Genomic DNA, 21,969 nt, shown 5'->3' on the forward strand with positions numbered 1-21,969 from the left:
TGGGGGCTACAGAATGTTGATTTCAACATACAGACGGACATGGCTATATCGACTCCGCTATCTACAACGATCCTGAATAAATAAAAATTTATGAAGTCGCAAGTGAAAAGATGTGGAAATTACAAACGGAATGGCAAACTTTTTTATGCCCTTACTACTTATGGTGAAGAGTACAAAAAAGTTAATCAATTATTAATTTAACTACAAATTCTAGTATTATATTATATTCTTCTATTCAAAAGTGTATTAAAAACTTTTACTCTTTCAATAACAATTTCTCCAAAAACCAAAAAAAAAATCAATGTTTATCCTTGAAACTTTATATCTAATATAAATAAGTTCTAAACTATTGCCCTAGTCTTTCTCTTTTCTATTATTATTAGAAAACTTTTCATTAAATCAGATATATAAATATAAATATGCAAATAATTATACATAAATAGCTAAACAAAACCAAAATCTAAAAAAAACAAAAAATCATAGTATGGTAATTATTTCATCATTATTATTTACAATATATATTTAGGGCCTGATGGCAAAGTGGTTTGTGAAAAACGCGATACAAATAGTAAGTAGTTTTATATACTCAAAAAAAAAATAAAATAAAATATCCAAAAAACAAAAGTATATAATATATAGATACATAAATACTATTTACTATATATAGAGTATAATTTTGTCACGCTTTGCTATTACATACCAAATATTACAATACTTACTTACCATATATAATTATATATAATCGTATATGTACTTTTACCACCATTTGCTTACTCTATTCATTTGATTTTTTTTTCTAAATATATACTTTATAAATTATATGTATGTAAGTGTATGTATATGTTTATGTAAAATTTTATACATAATACTTTACTATATACAAATGTCTACTCATATTTAACTATGATTAATGTAGCTAACCTTTTGACAAGCTAATTAATTTGAAAGCAAAAAATAATTTTCCACTGATTATATAGTTTTAATACTTATTCTCCTTTGCTGTTAAAAGACTTTGAACTAAACGTATGTATGTGTGTCTCAAAATCAGTGGTTGGCTTAAAGAGAATTAACACAAGGATTACAATAATATGTTATACTCTATCTTTCTCTGTCTGATTAGCTTAAAATTTGTATGAACACATTCGTTTTATCTAGTGGTAAACAAATTTCCTTGTTCGGATTCTGGTTGTAATAAGTGCCGACCACTGCCCTAAATACCCAGCAAAATGTAGTAGTAAATTTGAGGTTAGAAAGTAGGCTTAAAAATTCAATTTTATTTGAATAAATTCAATTTTATTAACTGAAATATAGAAATTATTGAGTGTATGATTGAAAAATGCGGGATTTTTTCAAATTTTTAGCTTTTATTTTGAAACATTTGTACACTATAAATTTATTTAAAGTATTGGCCATTGTTAGCTATGACGTTTTCCCCATCTTTCTGGTAACATATGGATTCCGAGCTAAAAGAACTGCTCATCTTTTGAGGTCAAGAACAAATCAAGTCAATTTCGGATACTCTGAAGTGAAGCGTATCCCACAGAGAGTGTTCTGCTTCGATCGAAACAAATAGTAGTCGGACTGTAAGACGGGTGAGGCAAAACTTCCCAACCACTTCTTTCTAAATAGTTTTAACAGGTATTGTGCTACGTGTGGCCTAGCGTTGTCCGCATATGCTGGGGGTTTTTCGGCCAATTACCGCTTCAAACAAATCAGTTGCATTCGGTACAGGTTTCATGTGATGGTCTGTCTAGATTTCAGCTCATAATAGGTTAGGTTCCATGGGCAGCCACTCGTCACTTGTGTCCATTTAAAACTGATTCCCAGGGTATTTATAATACGTCCGTTGTCTCCGAGTGTACCAACCAGATTCTCTGATGAAGGAGTGGATTCGTCTTAGATTCATCCTTGATAGCTAATCTAAACCCGAAAGGAATGTCCCAATTATACAGTCTCCTGTATTAAAGGAGACATATTTGTTCACAACGGAATTCCATAAGTAGATTCGTCCTGCCAGCATCATAAATGGGCCAAGTCGACCTTGTTATAGAACAGGATGTTTAATTGGTCCACCTGTTTTGTGCAGTCTCATAAAGTTTCTGCTGTAGAGCCATCTTGCATTTAACAAGGGAAATCGCAAATTCTCATGGCAAACTGCCTTCATTAGTTTCCCATGAGACTGCTACTAATGAAGATATTCAGAGAGCTTTTATCCAAAATACAGGATCTAATTTTACCTGCGCCTTTAGCATAGTAGAGCTTATAGCCCTTCAAACATAGTCCACAGATCCTCCCCTTTCTGAGCAATTCGGAGGAGCAGTGCAGCGAATGCTGTTTTAGAGTGGTGAATATTGATTTCTGTCAACCTCACCATGTTCTGCGGTCTTCTGGTCAGAATTTAGAAGGGCGTCCTCATCAACCGCCTGGCTTTTGTTGTCGCTACGGTAGACACGTAGGATGATAGTACCAAATCCATAGTAGACCTTCCCTTGTGTTTTCCTTAGCGGCCCAAATATTCCTTAGTCAGGTCAACGATCGCCTTTCTAGAAGATCCCACAGCGTCCGTAACCTTCACAACTGTCCAATCGTGAGTGGGTTACAGCACTCCAATATCGTCTTGAGAAGCAACGCTGAGCGTTCATCTATACAAGATTAGCTCATAATAGATAGGACCCTTTTGGTCACACCAATTACAGAGCATCATTATCTTAGCGACATGGATATGTCGATTCGGCTGGTTGGTCGGGCTTCACATACGATCTCGTATGCTTAAGGTTGTCGTAATGGATTCGGTGCAAACATTATTTTCTGTAATAGCGTTCAAACATCATTACGGACATGCAAAATCGTCTTCCAAGGTCTCTCGGCTTCAATTCGTATGGTACCCAATGTCCCTGCTTTTGTATGAATCCTGCTGCTGCGTGCAAACGTTTTGAAATTGTAGGTCAAGTAGTTCCCAATGATTTTGCAAGCTCTTGTTGAGTTTGATAACAACCTTCATGGAGTAATGCTTCTAATTTTTGGTCTTCAAACAGTTTTGGATGGCCTGGACGATCTTTGTCTTCCGTGTCAAAATTATCACTTCTGAACCTTACAACCAGAAACCGATGAAACACATTCATCATAAGCTTTGGTGAGGAATCGGTGTGCTTCAGCGTCACTTTTTTTCAAATTAAAGATGTAAAGCAAAACTTCCCGCATATGACGCTTTGTTGGTACAAAATTAGACATTTTCGAAGCAAAAAAAACTTTGTTGTTTCCACTATAATGTTCAATAACTAAGTGAGAATAAATGACAGATGTGTACCCTTCAAAATGACATATAAGTTATTAAAAACCAAAACTGCGTTCAAAAGATACGCCATCTATTGTAAATCCTACATTTTAAAATCATACAGTGGCGTTAAAATACAAGAACGAAGACAATTGACATCGTCAAATCGAGAAATAGCGCGGTCGGGAACAACTAAATTGTGTGGCCGGCTGTGTGGCTCGTGGCGGCGTCTTGCTGAAACCAAAGATCACTGATGTCAACATTAGATTGTTTACATAACCGCATAATTTAAAATGTTCCTCATCACTAAAGATGATTCTGTTGAAAAAAGCTTTGTTTTCCGCTCAAAAACTTTCATGGTTAAAAGACCCAGAGAAAATAATACATCGGCGTTAAATCACAAGACAAATGCGGTCAATTGTAATCGCCATAAAAATTACGCGATCAAATGTGTTATTTTCAGTTCAAAGAATTCATTGGTTAAAATTTTCCAAGTTTGTTTATTAAATAATTGTCAAAGAATGAGCACTAAATTCCTGACATTTCATCATTTGACAGCCAATTTTCATTCTAACCTCAAATTTGTCTACCATTTTTTAAACAATTTCACTGGGTATTGATTAATCTATTTTAAATATAGGATTTTTAACTATTTATCATATTTTCACCACTTTTAATTATCAGCTATTTATGTTGCTTTAGGTAAATTTTATTAACATTATTATTGCTTATAAAAATTTCACAACCAAAGTTCGAAATTATTATGAAATTTAAGGACCACTAATAACACCTAAGCAAGAAACACTTGCTTTTATGAATTTGTTATAATAGTAGTTCTAAAATTAAGCCACTTTCACAATTGTTATAAGAAAGCTATTCCGCAAATTACTCTAGCACTTGCATTTTAAAAATAAATTAGCTGTTAAGTTGGTACAAAGTTATTTTTATACTAAATTTTAATGAACGCATTAATAAAATGTATTATATTCACTGTTAAATCAAATTCACTCTTTAAAGAAGGTATTTATTCAATAATTAATGATCGTGGATACTATTCTATTATGAAAATATAAATATTCTGTTCTAGTAGAATTGGTATCTCTTTCTCTCGTACATCAGCAATTAACGACCTATGTTAGTGATACTTTTGAATTTCGAATATCTTGTAGACGATATTTCAGCCAAGTATATTATCATCAGGACATCTGAAGGATATCCTTATTTCAAACTCTTCAATGTATATTGTACTGCTACTCTTTTCTCATTTTTGATGCTAATCTTGAAGATACAGTAGGAATCTCCTCACGTCCTTTATGAAGAAATCAAATTTGATATTAATTTTCTGAGAGGTTTGGAAAAACATCCAGTAACTGTTATACAAGTCAGAAACAGGAAGTAGATATTTAACACTATCTGGTAGTGTCAGTTCTATTCCATAACTGTAAAAAACAAGATCGGTTAAGCAATATAATCAGCATATGTGACAATCCTGTAGATACTTATTATATAGACCTGTATTTATAGCCAAATTCTACAGTAGTTAAGCCTCTAAGAACGCTGATAAACCTAACCTATATGTCTTAGGATAAAAACCAAGTAAGGTACATCTAATTCTAGTTCCTGAGGATATGCAGGAATCCTTAAGAAGTAAAATCAGGGCATTCTTTTCCATATCTATATATCTTCTTATCTTCTCGTTATGGATATTTTGAGATATCTTGAAGTCTTTTCTAGGTGTTCTGCTAACATCACGACTCGATATATGGGTTTGAAAGAAACATGAAATATTTTGCCAATTCCATGGCTTTCAGCATCAAAACTCTCCTTCGTTCAGACTCCAAATTTCGAACTGTCGTTATAAAGGTCTCTCTTCTTCTCTATTTTAAGAAATTAGCTGGTTGTAGAAAAATGGTTGTTGTTTTAGCAGCGTAAACAATTTTACAGTATTAAAACGGGGGATCAGAAGGCATTAAGTCTGTTGGTTCATTCAGGGTGCCCCGATAGACCAGTCGATAGTGTGCTGAACTATTAATCTGAGGGTTGCGGGTTCGATTCCCGCCAGAGACTATGGGTGTAACTGCAGACAAGCTAAACGCTTCGCAGTTTGTGTTTGTTTTTTCAAAAAAAATCTTAGTTGTGTCAGAACGACTCTTGTTTTACGTATCAGAATCTTCTCGGCGTCTGCTATCGGTGGTGAGCGACCTCCAAGTACGAGATTCATACGGTAAATTGATGGCGTCTCTATGAATGTCGTTCAAATATGTCGTATAAAGGTGCGACCAAATGAATCCTGTGCATACCTCTTTATGATCTCCTCGTATTTTCGTAGGTCTTCTCTGACATGCCTCGGAGGAGATTTCAACTGTGTGATGTCGAAGTTTGGATGACTCCTTCGTTTATATCTCAGAAGGAACTGTTGCGTCAACATGATGTTGTGTTCCCTGACCGGTAGAACCTTAGTTTTCTCGTGGAGGTGGTTTTCGGCGGTAATTTGAAGGAAGTCTGTGACGGTCCTTAAGGCTGCATTGTGACAGCTTTGAATATTTCTGCACTGGGTATCACTTAACGAAGGCGACCACACTGGAGCAGCATTGTTGACCACTGACCGGCCAATCGTCTTGTAGGTTGCTAGCAAGGTTTCTTTGTCCATACCCCAAGTGCTTACTTAACGAAGGCGACCACACTGGAGCAGCATTGTTGACCATTGATCTGTCAATCGTCTTGAAGTTTGCTATCAAGGTTTCTCTGTTCTTACTCCAAGTGCTGCTTGATGATCTTCTTCCTATTTCGCAGTTTATGCGAGATTGTAGTAGCGTGTGCTGAGAAGGTAAAAAGGCTGTCAAAGGTGACACCCAAAATTTTCGGCTGGTTCACTGTCTGAATTTGTACGCCGTCGACTATAATGCCTAAGTTGAGTTTTACCACCTTCGCCCAGGTGGAGAAGAATGTTGCCGATGACTTCGTTGGTGATAGCTGCAGGTTACGTACAGTGAAGAAACTGTTGATTACCTCCACAGTCTGTAGCGGCGCTGGAAGTTTAGAGAGGTAGCAGTTAAATAGGAGCGGCGACAGAACCCCGCCCTGAGGGACTCCTTGTTTAACTCTACGGGGTTTTGAGCACTTGTCCCTAAAATTCACGAACGACTGCCTGCCTGTTTGGTTTCTCCAATCTGTTTTCAATATGGTTTCCGGAAAGGTCATAAATTTGTCATCCAATTATAGTCTATCAAGTGCTTTCTTTCCCTTTTAACAAAAAATGTTTTCTTCATATATTTTCTAACTTATTTCCAATTCAGTTTATTAAATTCCTGTCTAGACCAACTTGTTATTAAAAGATCTTTCTATAAGAAAACAGACAGTTATATTCAGGCTTCCTGGATCAAATGATCTCTCGATATACTATACTAAAGCAGAACTAAATCAGGATTCCTGATTTCAATCTTTAGTTTATGGATTATCGAAATCATTTCAAACTGATTAGATGCAGAATCGTCACACAGATTTTTAATTGTCTTGCCCAATATTCCCATTACCTTACGATTTCCCTTAGATCTTCTTCCTTTTTACCAACACCTGGTATTATTAATGTTTTCTCAAACCAACAGAATTCCCATTTTTGTTAAGACCTTTTCCTAAACGTTTTAAGATGTATTTGTCTTTCCATTCATTCAAATTGTGATCTTCAAATTTACTTCCTCTAATATTTTCAAAAAATACATGTGATGATGTTTCAAACATTTACAAATTTTTAAATCTATAAATGTTGTATTTTGTTATTTGTCCTACTTATTTACAAAAATGTCCATTGTCTTAATATTAATCAATATATTTTTAAATTTTAATTAATTGGTAACGCTTTATTCAGTGTATATATACGTAAGAGCCTTTTTTCTATTTAATAAATATTTATCCAGCATAAACGCAATTAAACTATAAGAAACTTTTATTTTGACTGTTTTATAAATTTTGTAAAATTTTTGCAGAAGATGAAATTAAAGCTGGCGGCGTAGGAGGCGGTGGTGTTGGCAGTGTTGGTGGCGTTGGTGGTAATATTAAATCACCCACTAATGCACGTAATCGTAATGGTTCTACCACGGAAATGGCCGTGGATCAATTGCAGGCTAGCGAAAAATTGATAGCGGGTAAGTTTCACTCAAAACACTCAAAACACTTTTAATATTTTCCTTAATATCCTTTAATTGTTACTGGCCTTGAGTTTTTCTTTTATATTTTTTGTATTTTAACAAATAATCATTCATCCATTTTTGTTTAGAATTAAACGAAACCTGGGAGGAAAAACTCAAGCGTACTGAAGAGATTCGCTTGCAACGTGAGGCTGTTTTCGCTGAAATGGGCGTGGCAGTTAAAGAAGATGGCATAACTGTGGGTGTTTTCTCGCCGAAGAAAACTCCTCATTTAGTTAACTTGAATGAAGATCCCAATCTATCCGAATGTCTACTCTACTACATTAAGGATGGCATTACCCGTTTGGGTACTCATGAGGCTAATGTCCCCCAGGACATACAACTCTCCGGTTCACATATACTCAAAGAGCATTGCACTTTTGAAAATCGTAATAACGCCGTCACTTTAATACCACACAAAGATGCTTTGGTTTATTTGAACGGTCGCCAATTGGTGGAACCCGAAGTTTTGCGTACTGGCTCTCGTGTAATTTTGGGCAAGAATCATGTATTCCGTTTTACCAATCCCGAGCAGGCTCGTGAAATACGTGAAAAATTGGCGGAGAGCGCCGAGAATGAAAATGAGAAATGTGATGCTCAAGAGGTGGACTGGAATTTCGCTCAATGTGAGTTGTTGGAAAAGCAGGGTATTGATTTGAAGGCAGAAATGAAAAAGCGTTTGGATGTTTTGGAAGAGCAATATAAGAGGGAGAAGATGCAGGCAGATCAAGAATTTGAAGAGCAGCGTAAGGTAGGTTAAGATGAGAAAAGGTTATAAAATGAAATAGAAAAATATTAAAGTTAATTTTATATTTTTTCAGTCCTATGAGGCCCGCATTGATGCTTTGCAGAAACAGGTGGAGGAACAGTCCATGACCATGTCCATGTACAGCAGTTATACTCCTGAAGATTTACAGGATGAGGAAGTTTATTGTAAGAGTTTATTATTTTCCTTTTTATATACTTAAATAAATATTGATTTATTTGTTTTATTATCCATTAGCCAATCCTCCCTATGAGTCTTGCTGGACTGCCCGTGAGGCTGGCTTGGCTGCTTGGGCCTTCCGCAAATGGCGTTATCATCAATTCACTTCTTTGCGCGATGATCTCTGGGGCAATGCCATATTCCTTAAAGAGGCTAATGCCATTTCGGTTGAATTGAAAAAGAAAGTACAATTCCAATTCACTCTACTTACCGACACTCTCTACTCACCTTTGCCACCAGAGCTGGCCTCGACCGCTTCTCCTTTGCAAACTGAGGATGAATTTGGCTCACCTCCCGTATCCAAGACTTTGGTAGCTGTTGAGGTCACTGATACCAAAAACGGTGCTACCCACTATTGGTCTTTGGAAAAATTGCGGTAAGTTTTGTTTTTCTATTGTTTTAAATTTCTAACCCAGTTTTTTTTTTGATTTTGATTTGAAATCTTTAAAAAGTTTTGATTTTTAGTTTTTCTCACTCACCCATTGTTTTCGTTAGAAGAGCAACAGTTTTTGTTAAAAGTTTTGTTTCTTTTTCTAAATTAGATTTATACATAAATATGTTTTACAAAACATTTCTCTTAAACCTCAAAGGCTTATTATTTTTATTTATTTTATAACAAAATTCTTTAAGCTTTTAATTTGTATAGCCATTAAAAAAAACTAACTTTGAACGTGCATGGTGGTTATTTTTAGTTTTAGTTTCATTTAAAAATTTATTAATTTTCAATTTAGTACTACGTGTCTAGTTAAATTTTGAAATCTTGATCCCTTCTACTAGTTGTAACCCTTTTCCCCAAATAATTGTTGTGTGTTTTAAGTTTGTGAGAGGATTTGGGTTTTGAAACAGAATTATCAAGTAAAACCATCATATTTAAATTGAATTGTTGTATAGTTTAGCATGAGTATTTGATATTATTTTAAGTATTAGTATTAATTGCCGAATTTAGGAAGAGAGACTTGGCTTTAAATTTCTTCATCATTTTTCAATCAGTTTCTTCTAAATCGAACTCTTCTATGCCTTTGACTGACTATGGATACCAGTAACCGGGAATGCTGTAGGATAGCCTCTTAGCACTCCGCATTTAGAGAGAGTTGAGACTCATGCGCCCTAAACATAAAACTGTTTGCCTTTCTGTCATAAGATTTAGACAAACTTGATGTTGAACTGTTCAATCATTACATTATAGTTTAAATGAGTTCGTTCCCAAATAATTTGTACTTTCAGTAATTGATACATGAGAACAGCATCTTATAGAGGGGTTTCTGCTTGACTTCATACATACTTCCTTGTTTTGAAACTTACAATGATAATCCAGTAGTAGTAATGGATAGATTGAAGATATCCTCGGGTAGGTCGGTTACTACAAAGGTATCCATCAATCTATGACACTATGTAGAAATATAACACGAGTTAGGTTCCTTCTACATTAAGGTAACGATATGAAGCTCCGGAAAAATTCCCAGTATTACTCGTCCAAAGATTGTCAACTTACAACTGTATCAACCAAAAGTTGTTTCCCCAGGGGAGGAATTTCGACGACGCAGACCGGTTACTACTGTGTCTGGGTTTTATAATAATTTGAGAATTATAGATCCTTATAGTGTTTTGATTAAAGTAAAGAAAGATCCACGATTTTTCCAAATTGAAATTAATAATGATCCGCTATCGAGGTAAATGCAGATCCACGATTGAAGTGAAGAAAGATCCACCATTATTTCCAAATTGAAGTAAAGACATTTTCACGATTATTTCCAATTTGAAGCGAAGAAAAATCCACGATTGAAATGAAGAAATATTCACCATTGTTTCCAAATTGAAGTAAAGAAAGATCCACAATTGCAGTGAAGAAACATTGTTTCCAAATTAAAGTAAAGAAAGATCCATGATTGAAATAATGAGAGAACCACGATTGTTTCCAAATTGATGTAAAGAAAGATCCACGATTGAAATAATGAAAGATCCACGATTGAAATAATGAGAGAACCACGATTGTTTCCAAATTGATGTAAAGAAAGATCCACGATTGAAGTAATGAAAGATCCACGATTGTTTCCAAATTGAAGTAAAGAAAGATCCACGATTGTTTCCAAATCGAAGTAAAGAAAGATCCACGATTGTTTCCAAATTGAAGTAAAGAAAGATCCACGATTGTTTCCAAATTGAAGTAAAGAAAGATCCACGATTGAAGTAATGAAAAATCTACGATTGAAGTAATGAAAGATCCACGATTGAAGTAATGATAGATTCACCGTTGAAGTAATGAAAGAACCACGATTGTTTCAAAATTGAAGCAAGGAAATAACCCCGATTGTTTCCAAATTGAAGTAAAGAAAGATCCACGATTGAAGCAAGGAAATAACCCCGATTGTTTTCCAATTGAAATAAAGAAAGATCCACGATTGTTTCCAAATTGGAGTAAAGAAAGATTCTCGATTGTTTCCAAATTGAAGTAACGAAAGATTCACTATTGTTTCCAAATTATAGTAAAGAAAGATCCACGATTGTTTCCACATTGAAGTAATGAAACATCCACGATTGTTTTCAAATTGAAGTAAAGACAGATCCACGATTGTTTCCAAATTGACGTAAAGAAAGATCCAGGACCACAATTGTTTACAAATTGAAGTAAAGAAATTTCCACGATTGTTTCCAAGTGGAAGTATAGAAAGATTCACGATTGTTAGGAAAGAAAAATCCAACATTGTTTTCAAATTAAAGTAAAGAAAGATCCACAATTGTTTCCAAATTGAAGTTAAGAAAGATATACGATTGTTTCCTAACTGAAGTAAAGAAAGATCCACGATTGTTTCCAAATTAAAGTAAGGAAAGATTCACGATTGTTTCCAAATTGAAGTAAAGAATGATTGAAACAAACATTGAAATATTGTTTCCAAATTGAAGTAAAGAAAGATCCACGATTGTTTCCAAATTGAAGTAAAGAAAGATCCACGATTGTTTCCAAATTGAAGTAAAGAAAGATCCACGATTGTTTCCAAATTGAAGTAAAGAAAGATCCACGATTGTTTCCAAATTGAAGTAAAGAAAGATCCACGATTGTTTCCAAATTGAAGTAAAGAAAGATCCACGATTGTTTCCAAATTGAAGTAAAGAAAGATCCACGATTGTTTCCAAATTGAAGTAAAGAAAGATCCACGATTGTTTCCAAATTGAAGTAAAGAAAGATCCACGATTGTTTCCAAATTGAAGTAAAGAAAGATCCACGATTGTTTCCAAATTGAAGTAAAGAAAGATCCACGATTGTTTCCAAATTGAAGTAAAGAAAGATCCACGATTGTTTCCAAATTGAAGTAAAGAAAGATCCACGATTGTTTCCAAATTGAAGTAAAGAAAGATCCACGATTGTTTCCAAATTGAAGTAAAGAAAGATCCACGATTGTTTCCAAATTGAAGTAAAGAAAGATCCACGATTGTTTCCAAATTGAAGTAAAGAAAGATCCACGATTGTTTCCAAATTGAAGTAAAGAAAGATCCACGATTGTTTCCAAATTGAAGTAAAGAAAGATCCACGATTGTTTCCAAATTGAAGTAAAGAAAGATTCACGATTGTTTCCAAATTGAAGTAAAGAAAGATCCACGATTGTTTCCAAATTGAAGTAAAGAAAGATCCACGATTGTTTCCAAATTGAAGTAAAGAAAGTAAGTCCATAGTTCCTTACAATTATGGACATTATTACACTTCGTTTTGTTCTTTACTTGCTTCTATTATAATGGAGCTATGTTTTATTTTTTCTTTACTCTATTCTGTTGTTTTATTCTTTACTGTATTCTATTGTTTAGGAATTGTGTCTAATTTCGCCTTTCTCCTCAAAGATTTCATGTTATTCCATCCTATAAAAATGTTGTTATTAGAATAAATTATGCTTGCTATTTTAGATTCAAAGCTTGTCCTTAAACTTGTAAGGCTGCTAAATAAGGTACCACTATAAAAATCCCCCAAAATCAAATATATCTCGTCTTAATCAAAGCCCCGTTTCCGACACTCTAAAACCACCATAACACGCTCCATTATAACCTAATTTTCTTCTTATTTTCTCAATCATTCTGTCATTTTACTTTAGTTTCATTCTTATTATTTCCTATATATCAAACATTTCTTCTTTCCTCTACTTTAGTTTTCAATTTCAATTAACTATTTAGTTTAAACATTTTATTTGAAAATATATTTTTTCTTAACATTATTCACATTCACACACTTAATAGTTATCGTTTGGAAATGATGCGACAAATTTATAATGTGGAATCACCACCATCATCAATGCTCTATGATACCTCAGCTTTAGTAAATGATGGTCAATTATTGCAAAATTCTTGTACTTCTCTGAGTCCTCCCAACACTCTGAATAACATCTCTAACAATACAGCTCCTACTCCTACTAATAGCACAATCGCTAATACAGCTTCGACTGCGTCAGCTTGTACTAATCTGTATGAAAGTGGTCTGTGTAATTTGCATGAACTGACTAAAAATTGTAATATGGGACAAGTTGTAGTGCCACCGAGACAATCAGCCACAAAATCCATATTGTCGAAATCAAACAACAGTTCACCATCCCGTTTGTCATTGGCAAATCTTATGCCTTCTAGGTTTGCTTTCATTTTTTCGAGGTTTCTTTAATTTCAATATAAATATTTTCTATATACATTGTACTTACATTTATCCACCTAATATAATTTTTATATACATAAATATAATTAATTGTAATTTTATTACTTATATTGGAATCACATTAATTAATTAGTTATATATAATGTACATATTTGAAAGTGTATAAAAGCCTCTATATTATGAATGTATTAATTGCATCTGGAGGTCTTGAAGTTTAATTGTTTCACGGCAATATAAAAAAGGAAATTTCAATAGAAATAAATTACATACAATTTGTATAATAATCGGGAGATTTCAAATATTATTTGCTTAACTTTGTCGAGACATTTTAAATGAACTAACATCGCTTGTCCTCTACAATTTTAAAAGCCTCTAAAATCATAAAAAAAAGACCTACAAAACATGTGAACACATGAAGCGGTTACTGTAACCTCTCAACTTTAACATTTTTTGCAGCGAACAAGTGATTTTAGATGAACTTTAACCCCTTGTTAATATGAAATTTTCTATGTTTAATCCTTATTTGACCAGCACCATGAATACGTTTGAAATTTCCTTTTTTTTATTCAAAATCTTACATACAAAATTCACATATGCATGACTTAATTTTATATAATATTTTATTTATAATTTTAATTTTGTTTATTAATTATTTTTGCTATATTATTAATATTGTTAATAACTTTGCCTTTGAGGAATAACCTTTTTTGGATGGTATTTTTATATATCTTTATTTTGCTTATTTTTGCTAATAATGTTTTAAAATATGCTATGTATTTTCATAACATTGTTTAATTGTTTCCAAATTGAAGTAATGAAACATCCACGATTGTTTCTAAATTGAAGTTAAGAAAGATCCACTATTGTTTTAAAATTGAAGTAAAGAAAGATCCACGATTGTTTCCAAATTCAAGTAAATAAGTATCCAGGATTGTTTCCAAATTCAAGCAAAGAATGATCCGATTATTTCCAAATTTAAGTAAGAGAGATCTATGACTGTTTCCAAATTGAAGTAAAGAAAGATCCACAATTGTTTCCAAATTGAAGTAAAGAAGGATCCACGTTTCTTTCCAAATTGAAGTAAAGATAGATCCACGATTGTTTCCAAATTGAAGTAAAGAAACATCCACGATTGTTTCCAAATTGGAGTAATGAAACACCCACGATCGTTTCCAAATTGAAATAATGAAATATCCACGGTTGTTTCCAAATTGAAGTAAAGAAAGATCCACGTTTGTTTCCAAATTAAAGTAAAGAAAGATCCACGATTGTTTCCAAATTGAAGTAATGAAACATCCTCGATCGTTTCCAAATTGAAGTAATGAAACATCCTCGGTTGTTTCCAAATTGAAGTTAAGAAAGATCCACGATTGTTTCCAAATTGAAGAAAAGAAGGATCAACAATTGTTTCCAAATTAAAGTAATGAATTATTCACGATTGTTTCCAAATTTAAGTAAAGAAAGATCCACGATTGTTTCCAAATTGAAGTAAAGAAGGATCCACAATTGTTTCCAAATTAAAGTAATGCATTATTCACGACTGTTTCCACATTGAAGTATAGAAAGATCCACGATTGTTTCTAAATTGAAGTAAAGAAAGATCCACGATTGTTTCCAAATTGAAGTAAAGGAAGATCCACGATTGTTTCCAAATTGAAGTAATGAAACATCCTCGATTTTTTCCAAATTGAATTAAAGAAAGATCCACTATTGTTTCCAAATTGAAGTAAAGAAAATCTAAATTCAAAGTAAAGAAAGATTCAAATTCAAGTAATGAAACATCCATGATTGTTTCCAAATTCAAGTAAAGAAAGATCCACGATTGTTTCCAAATTGAAGTAATGAAAGATCCACGATTGTTTCCAAATTCAAGCAAAAAAGCATCCACGATTGTTTCCAAATTGAAGTTAAGAAAGATCCACTATTGTTTTAAAATTGAAGTAAAGAAAGATCCAAATTCAAGTAATGAAACAACCATGATTGTTTCCAAATTGAAGTAAAGAAAGATCCAAATTCAAGTAATGAAACACCCATGATTGTTTCCAAATTCAAGTAAAGAAATATCCACGATTGTTTCCAAATTGAAGTAAACAAAGATTCACGATTGTTTCCAAATTGAAGTGAAGAAAGATCCACGATTGATATAAAGAAAGATCCACGATTGTTTCCAAATTGAAGTAAACAAAGATTCACGATTGTTTCCAAATTGAAGTGAAGAAAGATCCACGATTGAAATAAAGAAAGATCCACGATTGAAATAAAGAAAGATCCAAATTGAAATAAAGAAAGATCCACGATTGTTTTCAAATTGAAGTAAAGATATATACAGTTTCAAGTAAAGAAAGATCCACTATTATTTCCAAATTTAAGTAATGAAACATCCACGATCTGAAGAAATGTCAGGAAATTTGACAGATGTAGCTTCAACAATATGGCCGCTATCGACTGTCAAACTTCGGAAGTCTCTATTGGAAGTACAGTAGAGTTATGGAGAGATTTGTTGCCTCAGTTTAATAGTGTATGGGCCATTTATGTAAAAATTATAGAGAATTAAGAGAAAGCATAATATGGACAGCATTAGGGACAGAATTAGAGACCGATTGGAACCAACCTTGACCGATCTACACCATTCGTTTGGATTATATTTTGACATATTGAAATACTATATTAAAGTTGTCTAACGTAAGCTATAAGAGTGCAGTCGCAGCCATCATATCTTCAAGTCGAAATCATTAGATCAAATCTTAACCTTATTGTTCTTGGGGTTGCCAAGGTGGGACAGTTGTGCCTCTTCGTAAGAGATGAGGTCTCAAACTTTATATTGTACATGTACATGCGGTCACCTATGGCTCTCTTGTCAGGCGGAGAGCGGTAAACATTAAAACACATCTCTCCATGCTGATCAAGGTACAGAGACTAACTTGTCTTGCTATTATTGACTCCATGAATTCCACCCCTCAGGCCAATCTGAAGACGATGCTACATATATTTCTTCTTGATTGTGTGTCTTCACGGAGAAAAGAAATCCTTAATGATTGTGCAACAATCGGGACAATAACTCTTGCACAAATGTTTCTATATCGAATTTGATAGACGAATGGGTGTTAGAAGAGTCGGAACTCAAGCTCCTGCTCTCTTTGGCGATAGAAAGTTCCAAGACTCTATTGGCTCTTAGTAGGAATTTAATTAGGCTTCTTACGGATACTGTATGATTAGGCATATTTCCTAAAATGATGAAGAATCGATACAACACCGTGACAATGTTGAATAAAATTTACGGTTTGTTCTCACGGGGACTAGAGGAGTTTCAAATTCTACCGGTTTTTATTTTTCATGTATAAACTCACATTATAAGGATAGTCAATATAACATAAACTTATAGAAGTTAGTGATGTACTTTCTGTTGTTATCATTTCAAAGATTCGGAAGTAGACAGAAAACTATGACTTTCATACAATCATATCGCTCCCTTAATGCAAGATCGCCAAACTCAAATATGAAATGAGTCTGCTGGAATAATTGTAAGAAAGTGCTGCTATCTGTGGTAACTGAAAACTGTCACATTTAAATTAAAGCTACTTAGATAAGAAGGGGCAAGAGAATGTTGAACTTTTCTCATTTCACTCTCCTGCATTGGTGAGAAAACTAATGACCTTCATAGGATTTATAAGCAATCTGACCCATCGAACATAGTTTTGAATTTTGAGATTTCCAAATATGTAATTGAAAAGCCATTGTGCTGGATCGATGTTATTCAATCACATTTTTAACTCACTAATAATATTAATTTATTATTTTGTTATTTATATAGCGATTGTTTAAATAATAAAACACCTAGATTTGTATACTTTTGCATCGTTATTTTTAGCTATTTTTGTTTTAGTTTTTCTACCAAAAATTATAATTTTCTTAAATAATTTAAAATCACCAGCGTACATATTTTATTTGATTTTGTTACAGCTTTAAATGTCTATCCAAATATATTACTTAGATATTGAATATACATATATTTAAATCTTTTCAAATGTATTTAAAGAACCTAAGGAAGTAAATTTGTGTTTTTGTTTTCCTTTTATAGACAACGTCTTGAATTGATGCGTGAAATGTATCACAATGAAGCCGAACTTAGTCCTACATCACCTGACTACAATGTCGAATCTTTAACTGGTGGCGATCCATTCTACGATCGTTTCCCCTGGTTCCGTATGGTGGGACGTTCTTTTGTTTATCTCAGTAACTTATTGTATCCCGTACCATTGGTTCACAAGGTGGCTATTGTTAATGAGCGTGGAGATGTTCGGGGTTATTTGCGCATTGCAGTGCAACCTGTATTGGTAGGTTATCAAAAGGAGAGGAGGAGATTTTTTAAAGAGTTTGTTAATTAATTATTTATTTAATTTGTTTTATTATTTACAGGATGAAGAATCTCTTGACTTTAACAATGGTGTTAAACAGTCGGCCCGTTTGATTTTCAATGAGGATGATGCTAAACCCAAATATCGGGCTTTGAATGAGAAGGATGATGTCCAACGTTATATTGACAATGGTGGTTTGGATTCGAAATTGGAAGGTATGGAATATTATGGTATCTGTTGTAAACTAAACAAAATTTGTAGGGTGTGGACAATTTTAATAATAAATTATCCAAAAAAATAAAAGAGCAATTCATCTCCCATCTTTTTCTAATTAAATTTCGAAACCAAAAACTAAATATTTGTCTACATTTCATTTGATTATCTCAACCACACCCTGAGTTTTATTATCCCTTTTGTATCCAACCTTAATAAACATGTTTCCAACATGTTGTCTCCCTTTCAATTCTGTTTTTATGTCTGTATAAAAACAAATTTGTGTGTTAATATATGAAACAAACAATAAATATTAATAATTAGAACTTGGAGATGCAGATTCAGGACGTGGCATTGATTCAAATTCAGCATCTGAATGCCAGGAGACTCAGGATGAACCAGGAGAACATTTGCAAGTGGGCAAAGAATTTACATTCCGTGTAACGGTATTACAGGCCACCGGTATTGGTGCCGAATATGCCGATATATTCTGTCAGTTCAAGTAAGTTTTAAACTTTTTATACAATATATAAAATCATTTAATTCTTACAAAACCCTTAGTTTCTTACATCGCCATGAGGAAGCTTTCTCTACCGAACCCGTAAAGAATTCAGCTGGTGATCGTTTGGGTTTCTATCATGTACAAAATGTAAGTTTTGTTATTACTTTTAGTTATAATTATTTCATTAAATTTTTATTATTTTCTAAAGATTACTGTACCCGTTACCAAATCATTTATTGAGTATTTGAAAACTCAACCGATTATGTTTAAGGTATTTGGTCATTACCAAACACATCCTTTGCATAAGGATGCCAAACAAGAATTTGTTTCCAGACCACCACCAAGACGCATGTTACCACCAAGTATACCGATATCGCAACCAGTACGTAGTCCCAAATTTGGTCCACTACCTTGTCCTCCATCCTCTACGGTATTGGCGAAACATGATGTTTTGGTATGGTTTGAAATCTGTGAATTAGCACCCAATGGTGAATATGTGCCAGCGGTAAATATCTATTGCAACTTCCACATTTCTTTATTATTGTTATTTAATTTGATTTCTTTTCATAAAAGGTTGTTGAACACAGCGATGATCTTCCTTGCCGTGGTCTATTCCTTTTGCATCAGGGCATACAAAGACGTATACGCATAACCATTGTCCATGAGCCTACACCCGAGGTTAAGTGGAAAGATATTCGTGAATTGGTAGTGGGACGCATACGCAATACTCCCGAATCCTCTGAGGATGATGAAGATTCGTGTGTTTTATCTTTGGGTCTATTTCCGGGCGAAGTTTTGGAGGTGCCTGGTGATGATCGTTCATTCTTTAGATTTGAGGCCGCCTGGGATTCTAGTCTTCACAATTCGGCTCTATTGAATCGTGTGTCACAGGGTGGTGAAACAGTTTATATTACCTTGAGCGCCTATTTGGAGGTAGGATTTTGTTTTATTTATGTTTCTCAATATATTAATTTGTGTATTTTAATTCCAGTTGGAAAATTGTGCTCGCCCTGCTATAATTACCAAAGATTTAAGCATGATTATTTATGGTCGCGATGCTCGTACTGGTCCACGTTCTTTGAAACATCTCTTCTCTGGTCAATATCGTAATCCGGAGGCAAATCGCTTGTCGGGCGTTTATGAATTGTCATTGAGAAGAGCATCTGATGCAGGTAGTCCAGGTAGAAATTTTTAAAATGTAGTGATTGTTGTTATAGTTATTTAAGTTTTTGTTTTATTTTCTATTGATTTGATTTTTTTAATGCTGTTGCTTTTAAAAGGCTTTTATATATAGCTATAAGAAAAGTGATATTATATTACTTTAAATTCTAATTTCGAAAAAGAATTGTAATATAAACCTTTAAGATTTATTTAATAACTGCAGACAATTCAGAGCAATATTTGATTAGCAAAACATCTTAAACAAATCCCAATATGATTTTACTAAAAACCTCCCAAATCAGGGTATTCGTGTAGATATGTTTGTTGAAATTGACTGAGGTTCTTCTCGAGATGACATCTTACAAGAATAATCATTATATTTCAGATGTGCTTCTTGATTCTTAAGCACATTACGATCTATGGAGGTTGTATGTAGTATAAGGAAGACGATCGAAGATCTTCGACAAGTTTGGTATTGAAAGCATCATTTAAAACATGTGTAATCTGAGTAGAGATGTCAGTTAATGATAAGGTTGTACTACTGCATTACGCAGTATATGCTTCCACAAAAGAAGGAGAATAGTCCCGATTGTCTTCGCATCTGATAGTAAAGATAATGCAAATTTAGGACGTCGAATATTATGAAGCGTTGAACTATTCAGAATGTTGAATGATTTACAATCATAGCATCATTCTACTAATAACCTTAGATATTTCTATTGATGCTCTGCAAATGTTCATAAATTTGTACATAGTTCGTTAGTTCTAGAAGGTTTTGAAACCGGAAGACTTGCGAACAATGCTTCGTTTCATATGATCTCTGTTGCTGTCTATGGCCAAAGGCAGTTGAATTGGGAAACTGTATATCGGCTCTTTATGGTTCTCGTTGGGACGTGTTAGAGGCAGTGCAATCGGCAAACGTTATTGCGACTCTTTTAGTTCTAGTTCAATTTCAGAACGATTTAGTAATTTGTTGCGTTTATTGGCGTGTTGATTATTTTATTAAAGATTCGATTTGTTTGGTTTATGAATATTTGCCAGTTTGCTGGCTAGCGTGAAGGAAGGATATTACGGATTAAATACAGCTGGACAATTGGTTTACGAAGACCTGATAATTTGCTTTGATGGGAACTTGTGAGTCTCTGTGAAAGAATTCTAGTCGGATTAAGCCGACAGGAAAATTTTTGAAACTTAAAAAATATTAAACTTAAGTTCGACTTATGCTGATCTGATCACAGTATTCGGAATCTGAAAAATGAATAATTACTGTTGATACGGATTTGTCGTAGAATATTAAACCAATTGCAGATGTAAACTAAACAATCGGTAGGACTACAATTTTGTTGTGTCACACTCATCCAGTAATATAAATAATCTTATTCTGCAAAATGTAAATCATTTAAGGTCTTCGGAATGCCATCTGAAGAGTCTGCTGCAAATGTCGTTCGTTTGGAGATATTGATGACGCTGTTGTTGTGATTCCGTTACAGAGGACGATTGACTGAACTGCTTTGTCACGCTCATGAAATTGTTATCGTCTCGGTTTCCGTTGTTGTTCTCAAAAGGGTCGGAACTTAAACACAATAGAGCTTCATTTTTATTTATCCTCATTCGTCTTAGAAACCAGTTTCCTTTTTTTGTGGGTTCCATGATGTGTTCCTCAAGACTGGCTACTGCAAATCATCTAAGATTTGTGAAATATAATCTAAGGCGTCTGCTGCGAATTTCTCTTCGGCTAAATATTTTTGGCAGCTCTGCTGTTGTCGACTGTTCTTTGCATATCGTCACCTAAATTGCAAAAGGGCCTACAACACTTGTTTTACAGGAGAGACAAAAAACATAATAAAAATTAAAGTGTTGTGGTTACAAATATGTTTTTTTTCTTTCTTCAATTAAGTCGATATTTTTAAAAATAGAAAGGTGACGATATATATCATATGGGACCTAAATTAAGTACTTAAATTGTTGGTGTTTGTCTGGATAGTTGCCGGTCAATAATCAAAACCTTCTGTATCTGTAACCATTAATATTTTCTGAGACTGGCATGATCTTGATGTCACTACAATACCATCGAAAGTCCATACGGATGCGTCTAGATTGGAATTTTTTAAAAGCGAGGTTCTCTGTTGGCTGATTGACAGGTCTTCCACATTGTCTTGCCGAACTTATAGCAGTCGGATTCCTATTTTTCATCATAATAAATGTCGTTGAGATTATTAAGAAAACAGGTTGATCAAAATTAAGTAAAGAAGCAAACTGATGCTCTAAAATTTATTTTTGATGCTCTAAAATTACTTCTGCCTTCGAGCGCGATATTGAGTATCAACCATAATTTCTTAGCTCAAGATGTTATTAAGATCAACGCTGATTAATAACTTTAATTTAGGTTTCTTGTGATTGTTTGAAACGTTAGTCAGATATATAAGAACAAACTTATGGAGTATTATAATTATGATGATGATTTTCTATCAGCTTTTAATTAGAACAATATCTCGAATAGTTCAGACATAAACCGTTTCTAATGTGACATCTAATAAATTTTGCATATAACTTTCCTTGCCATGTACTCCGGGATAGGATGCAAAAAATCTTTAAGAATGAAAGATAACGAAGATGTTTTGGTTGTGGAGATTGCGTTAGAGATGATGTATTCTTAAGATGGACTATT

At 33.7% G+C, this 21,969-nt stretch overlaps 1 protein-coding gene across 8 annotated transcripts in view; it reads left to right on the forward strand.

Annotated features, from left to right (window-relative positions):
* Positions 1-21,969, forward strand: part of unc-104 (kinesin family member unc-104) — a 122,092-nt gene that overhangs the window by 91,520 nt on the left and 8,603 nt on the right. For 2 of the 8 annotated variants that reach the window (XM_065511196.1, XM_065511197.1), the window contains exons 8-20: positions 527-568; positions 7,258-7,416; positions 7,548-8,209; positions 8,280-8,391; positions 8,462-8,819; positions 12,665-13,048; positions 17,149-17,404; positions 17,487-17,640; positions 17,963-18,140; positions 18,200-18,287; positions 18,349-18,645; positions 18,714-19,073; positions 19,132-19,321. In XM_065511196.1, coding sequence (XP_065367268.1) covers positions 527-568; positions 7,258-7,416; positions 7,548-8,209; positions 8,280-8,391; positions 8,462-8,819; positions 12,665-13,048; positions 17,149-17,404; positions 17,487-17,640; positions 17,963-18,140; positions 18,200-18,287; positions 18,349-18,645; positions 18,714-19,073; positions 19,132-19,321 — 3,240 coding nt within the window. The remainder of the gene's footprint in view (positions 1-526; positions 569-7,257; positions 7,417-7,547; positions 8,210-8,279; positions 8,392-8,461; positions 8,820-12,664; positions 13,049-17,148; positions 17,405-17,486; positions 17,641-17,962; positions 18,141-18,199; positions 18,288-18,348; positions 18,646-18,713; positions 19,074-19,131; positions 19,322-21,969) is intronic. The other 6 variants (XM_065511198.1, XM_065511199.1, XM_065511200.1 and 3 more) reach the window with 6 other exon arrangements.

This window comes from Calliphora vicina, chromosome 5 (genome assembly GCF_958450345.1).
Source record: "Calliphora vicina chromosome 5, idCalVici1.1, whole genome shotgun sequence".
NCBI classification, from domain to species: domain Eukaryota; kingdom Metazoa; phylum Arthropoda; class Insecta; order Diptera; family Calliphoridae; genus Calliphora; species Calliphora vicina.